At 48.5% G+C, this 6977-nt stretch overlaps 1 protein-coding gene across 1 annotated transcript; it reads right to left on the reverse strand.

Moving 5' to 3' along the window:
• Window positions 1-2467: 2467 nt before the first annotated feature.
• On the reverse strand, window positions 2468-6942 carry LOC119448558 (methionine adenosyltransferase 2 subunit beta). Its single transcript, XM_037711792.2, has 6 exons — window positions 6912-6942; window positions 6767-6795; window positions 6555-6669; window positions 6324-6476; window positions 6044-6237; window positions 2468-3771 (listed from the first exon to the last, which is right to left on the reverse strand). Exons 1-6 carry the CDS (start codon window positions 6940-6942, stop codon window positions 3502-3504), a joined length of 792 nt encoding a protein of 263 aa, XP_037567720.1. The 3' UTR covers window positions 2468-3501.
• Between the last annotated feature and the right edge of the window lie 35 nt (window positions 6943-6977).

Raw genomic sequence — 6977 nt, forward strand, 5'->3', positions numbered from 1 at the left:
CGCATGTCCACTTAACAGATAACCTGATATTACAACCAGTATAGAGATATTCGTCCACAAAATTACCGGAATGCATTGGCGTCCCACGTAGTTTTGCAACACAGTGCGCAAGGACGGATTTCTAGGGGAATAACAATTGGAATGCCAATGTATTCCACCCAAAGCTTATGGACGAATGTCTCGAAACTGACGGTGTATAGAGAGGACATCTGCTGTCGTGAATAAGATGTCAAGAACAAACTACCACAAGGAGTTATTGCTTGAGACGTCATTTTGCAGTTTTCATATGGTTCTATAATGCATAATAATAATAATATTGACATGAATTTGTTTTGTTATTATTATTATTCATGCTGTCCTTCCTCCTTATTAATTTTGTATATCTCGTTATCACCCTCTGCTGTAGTGCCTTAATGACGCTGCAGATATTGCAAATAAATAAGTAAGCAAGTCTTTGTTATAGGGCACGAGCGCGCTTCTGTGACCACGTGACGTGTCGCAATCAGGCACGCACTAGGCACACCTATAGTTATCGGGAACCGAGAAGTAGCCGTAGCTTCAGAGAAGCGTGCTCGTCTGGAGGCCCGGGTTCGATTCCCACCCAGACCGAAATGTACCCAATCTTCTTTTCAAAGCCACTAATTTACAGGAACCTCCCTGAGAAATGTGACGTCAATCCGAACATCTTTAGACTTGTTTTTACTCTTTGCGGCGTCGGCCATTTTTCGTCACGGCGCAGTTTCGCCAAGGTCACCGCCAACATAGACACCTTTAATAAATGAATGAATTAATGAAAAATATTAATAAATGAAAAAAATTAGCGTATCTTGCACTGGAGGCGCAATGCTAAAGCACCTAGCTAGTCCTGGCTTTTGGCTAGACTAAGCACTACCAAGTCACCCGCAGCATTTTCCGGAATTTATTGATTATTGATCGGTTATCGATTAGCTATTGATTGGCTATCGCAAGGACCACGTATTTGAGCTAGGCTAAGCACTACCAAATCATCCCCAGCATTTCCCGGAATTTATTAATTATTGATTGATTATGGATTAGCTATTGACCGGCTATCGGTGACTGACTAAGCTTAAGTAGTCCGAACCATGCTTAGCCAGACTTAGCCAGGCTCAGCTTCGCTAGTTCACATGGGTATGTGCCATTGCGCTTGGACCCTTTCTGCACTACAGCCAGGATCGGCCCACATTTCTTGTCCACGACGGACGGATTAACGGCCGGCCGCTGTTAAAGAACGTAACATGTGTAGTTAAGCTTGCGAATCTCGTCCTATAGTCTCCATCTCCCTCCTGATCCTTTGCAACATCACTGTCTTTTCGCTCAGGCGCTTCCTTGTCGTGCACATTCGTACCTTGCCGTCCCTGCATAGATGCATAGATGACGTCAAGCACCATATGCGTAGCATTCGTCGAAGTTGGCTTCGCCACAATAACAGGTTTCGCGGGGAGAAGCCCACTTGTTTTGAAGACACCCCCTCCCCCACTTCTCAATGGGGAAGGGAGGGGGGGTGTTGGCGAAGAGGTCCTTTGAACAGGAAATCAGGAAAGTTCCTTCACTTATCCACTATGCAAACGACCCCATTGTGCCGTGAGCTGTGTTCTTCGTCTTCACACTCACGCCGTGCACTGCTTAATCGATGGCCAAGGCGTCGATTATAAAGCTGTATAATGCCGCGGTGGCCGGGAGGGCTATGACATTGTCCTGCCAAGCATGAGGTTTTTGCGGGCGCAATTACCGGCCGGCTGCGGCCACGTTCAGATGAAGGCGGAATGCAAAAACGTTCGTTGCTTTGAGTGCGCGTTATAGAGAACCCCGAATGTTCGAAATTGATCCGAAGCCCCGACTACGGCTTCTCGAAAAGCCCGCCGGTTGTTTTAAGACGTTAAACAGCATAATTTGCTGAGAAATGTGTTCAGGAAGTACAACTAAAGAGCTAACTTTGCCGATGTTTGTGCTTTAGGACGATAAGATTTTTATTTTCTTTGATTCCTGGATCGAGTCGCACTACACTGTCGGCAGCCATCTTGATCGGGGCATGCACGCCGGTCGCGCTCGTCCACACGTTCGACCGTGAAAGCCCTTCCTATAGCGTGCACGAATCAAAGTGATGTCTTTGCTGCCCGTTTCCTTGAGTGGTCTCTTTTGGCCCAAACATCGCACTGCGCCAGGGAGCAGTACGCTGATCAAGCGCAGACTTGCTCTGTGATGCGACAGATGGCCATTTCGGATGTCACAAAAGGCTTTATTTTATGACACACAAACACAACATGAATGCAAGTTTCTTTTTTTTTTTCAGAAGCCTTCCAAGCAAATATGTGAGAAACGTACGAAAAAAGAACAACGAGCACGAACCCACACCAGTGATTTCTGCTTCGAACTCGAGCAGTTGGTCAAAGCTATACTCTTGTTTTTATATTTGTACATTTTTATCACCCTGTCACCAAACGCTTAGAAAAAAAAAAAAAAGGCACACACGTACGTTCAAGAGGCAGGCTTATGTGTCGTAAAAAAGTATTAAAATATGGCGGAATGACCACGAAGTTGGCTCACCGAGACCGAGCGTCAAAGTTTCGTATGTTTTACTTTTAAGTGCGACATCGTTGCACGCGTCCTACGCATACAACGCACGAGTCGCAGCAGACTGCAAATCCCGTAAGCGGCACGGATGTTGCGCTACTGCGTATGCGTAGACGAGAGGGCAGGTTTCTATCATGCGCTAGCGCCAATTCCTGTTGCAACGCTTGGTAGTAGCCCAGTACGCCATTCCATTGTAATCTGCACTATGTTCTTACAGGTTTCATGATTATTCCGCGTAATTCTCGCCTCCTCGACTTATTGAACTGCACATTACAATTTCAACGGAGATGTAGCGCTTCCTATATACAGCCTGGACCCGATTAACGCTCTACACCCTACAGCAACAACAAGGCTACAAGGAATCGAGAAATCTATATTTTCTTCAGCAATGTGCATGTTCGTAATTTGTATAACTGCATACCGACCAAAACGTTCCGCATGCAGTCAAATAATTCCATTCGTTTTCTGTGCAATCCATATCACTTCTATCACTTCCATAAGAGCACTCTACACAAAGATCGCACAAAGAACATTATTCGACTGCACATGAAAACATTTCGGCATACAAACGGTCTAAATTTTACAGCGCAGGAATAGAGACAAAAATTTTGCGACACACACACACGCCCGACATCCGCAACAGAGTATAGGCCGTAGCAGAAGCCACCATGACAGCCAATCACGAGCGGTACACACGCAACGGACGACGAGAGGGTCGTAGCCAGATGCATTGAATTAAGGTGTCGACGTGCCACAAAACATATGGCACTGCCCCGCGAATGCACAGCTCCGGAGAAAGTGCACTGCATCCATTACTTCAATATTGCACAAGTCCATTCCTCCAATATTGCACACGTTATATATATAAAAAAGGGTAGCAAGGTCACATATGTGCAAGAACAGCATCTTTCACGGCTGCTGTCCGGCGGCGGGTTGGAGGAACCTGGCGAACCCGGCGACACCCTGGGCGAACGGCGTGTGGCGGGCGATGCCGAGCTGCTGAAGCCTGGAGTGCTCGAGCCGGCAGTCTCGGGGCCTCGGGGCGCCGCTGCTCGGCTCGGCGTCCGGCGACACGTGGTCGGTGCTGAGCCCGTGTGCTTGGCCGATGGCGCGCACCATGGCGTACTTGGTGAGTGGCTCCAGGCCACACCATTGGTACACGCCGCTTACGCTCCGGTCCTGCAAATGAGCGCGCACATGAAGGGGGCGAGAGGGGGGGGGGGGGGGGTATTCTGCTGAAACAGCCACGCTTCTACGTGATTGCAGTGAGCGCGAGGAAAAAAAAAAAAAAAAAAGCAGCAGCAGCCGGGAGTCAGCAGATCGGACGATGAAGATGACGGCGTCAACACCGAAGACGGCACAGCGGCTCGAATACTGAGCTGAGACCATGGTGAGGACAGCGTTCCCTTCTCTGGCGACCGTTTGCCCCAGAGAAACATACTAATACCAACCACAAAAGGAGGATGTCGCTAAGAAGCTATCCCGTATTTTACAGTGGTAACTGATACGTATACTTCCCTCGTTCGAAATGGTACCCACAGGGTGTAGGTCTTCACCGAAATCAGACGCGGAGTGAACAAATATGCGGAAAATAAAATCCTTTTAGCTAGGTCTCCCTCAGAATTCGATCCTTAATTCGCCGTTGTGCGAGACGACTGCACTGCCGCCGACGCGCTAGACGTAGAGACACAGTTGGCGGTGTATCGCATCCGCGACCGGTGGTGGCGGATTACGGAACGTGTTAATATAATCTAAAATAAATATAAGTTACTGCTATATCATCCAGGTCGCCATCTGCGCAAGCGCTGCGCTGATTAGCTAGCGCGCACAGCTATAGCACGGATGAAATTAGTGAATTAAGCTTCTCCACACAGAACGTAGTATTGTAGAGAAGTCAACTTTAACGAATGCTTTCTGGTCAATGCAAGAACAGCTTCTGAATCATGTCGAAAGTATAGCGCATACATGTGAAGTAATAATAATCAAAATTTCGCCGCAGCTCTCTGTGCAGCCTGGTAGCGAGCGTATCACAACTTAAGCGATGCGTCCATTACAAGCCTGCGGTCGTATGCAAATCGGAGACGCCTGCGAGGACTTCGAGATCGTGGCCGACAGCTTTTTTCTCATAGCACAAACAACCACGTGTGAGCGATTCCGTGAGAAAGAAACTAACATAAGAAACGCGCGAAAACTTGACTACTCGACGAATATGACGTGCCTCTGCCACATTTACCGTAAAGCGACGGGTAAATTCGAAAGTGATTTCAGTGTTACTGAAAACCGAATGACAGTTGCAAACATTCCAGCGTAGAACCACGACAGAAGAGAACACGTACCCCTGTCCACGGTAGCCCTCAAGAGCATCGACACACCTTTCCGTTCTTCGTATACGTACGCCTTCCCGCAGGACAGCGGTAAACGGTGAAGGGGCACTGATGGAGGTTTTTCGAACGCAGGTGCATCATGAAAATTATAAATGTACCGACGCCCGTTCATGAACGAGCAACGGAAGACACACGCTGCTCTAGTTTGTCGGATATACGTATACGCTGTGCATTTGCTAGCCCATTTTCAGCCTTCCAGGTTTTTCAACGAGAAATGTCACATGTACAGTAACTTATGTACTTTGGAGCCAAACGATTGAAAAGCTATTCTTGCCACGGCCTCTCGATGAAACGCACGAGGTTTCATCGAGCGGCCGTGTCCTTGCGTACATTCGTAGCTTGCCGCAGAGCGTTCGTCAAAGCTGGCTTCGCCACAACAAGGAGGCTTGTGAGGAGAAGCCTAGCTGTATCGCTTATTTTGGTCGACTTATTGATAACAGCCTGGCTATGCTCCGTTTAGGCGTCGCTATAGAAAATAAGCTAACGCTTCTTTTCTATATGGAGGGAGAACTTGCGAATGAACGCAGCCGTACGCGTCAAAGTGGCTTCTTTGTTCAGCTTCTCTGTTGCGGAAACTACGAAAATAAAGAAAATGCATTCCATAACCACGCGTCGGCGCATAATCAGTGCACATCTAAGCACCCGTGTCACACGATGGCCAAGCGCTCCCAATTAATCGCTCTGTGTGCAATAATGAGTTCATGAAAAGCATGTGGTGTGTGTGCTTCGCTATGCGGGATCGCCTCCCGGATTCTGTGCACTACCATCACAGACAAATGCAAATAAGATTGCACTCGCCCTGTATGTGTTTCCTGTGTGGGTTTGACAGACGCAGCGGTCTTTCTTTGTGAAAACTACAGTTACGAATGAATTAAATGCAGCGGGGAAAGAGAAAATAAGTGCAGCAGGACCCTGCCCTGTTAAAGCAAGTCCCCGAACAAATATTAAGCAGTCGTCATTTCTTTGGAACGCTTTCAAAAAAGACGGCGCAACACTTGTACCGATGTTCCTGAAAAGTCGAAGCTGCCCAGAACCCCTTCGTTGCCTCCGTGCATGCAATATAATACCTTAAGTCGACGCTCGGCAAGCTGGACAACGATGAACGCAATGTCCTCAGTGTGGGACGGGTAGCGGATCTCGTAATCCGACACCTTCACGTGCTTCGTGCGGTCGTTCAGCAGCTGGCACAAGACCGACACGGCGCTCTCGGCGACGTACTCCTCCCCTCCGTACAGCACGGGAACGCGCAGCACGATTGCGTCTGCACGTTGAATGGAAATTGCGAATACGCTCTTTTGTAGCTTGCTAAACTTGCGTATAATATGCACGGCTAGGTCAAGAACCGACCTGGTTTCGCAGAGAGCACTGCTCGCTCAGCCTCTGCTTTCGTCGTGCCGTACTTGTTTAAAGGGTTGGGCTTGGCGCTTTCGGAGTAGGGCGGATCCCGTCCATCAAACACATAATCTGTACTTATGAAGATGAACGCTGCTCCTACGGCATCTGTAAGTCAAATTTGCCCGCTGCATCGACTTTCCGCCTTTTTTACAACGCGCGCGTGCTCGTGCACGGCAAACTTACCGGCTAAAGCTGCTAGATTTTTGGATGCAGTGACGTTAAGTGCGTAGCTGGCGTCGTAATCCTTCTCAACCTTGTCAGGAAACCGCTGAGCAGCTGAATGCACGATGACATGTGGCTGGAAGCGAATGCAATCACTCGAGTTGATTTTACGAACACAGCCCGACACAGCCGCTACTGCGTGGATGATGCACGTGATGTGGCACCACTGTTACCTTTTTCTCCTTCACAATTTTTCCGTCAGCTGAGCGTCAGTGAGGTCCACGCTAAGCAATTCTCCAGATGCTCTGCTGTGAGCGAGGCCGGTGACGTTCCAAGACGCGGCCTGGAATACTTTAACCAGGGGCCTTCCGAGCAGACCTGAGGCTCCTGTGATAAGCACAGTGTTCATCCTAGAGAAGAATAAAACACAGGTACATGTAAATT

The sequence above is a fragment of the Dermacentor silvarum genome, chromosome 4, assembly GCF_013339745.2.
Source record: "Dermacentor silvarum isolate Dsil-2018 chromosome 4, BIME_Dsil_1.4, whole genome shotgun sequence".
Lineage (NCBI taxonomy): Eukaryota > Metazoa > Arthropoda > Arachnida > Ixodida > Ixodidae > Dermacentor > Dermacentor silvarum.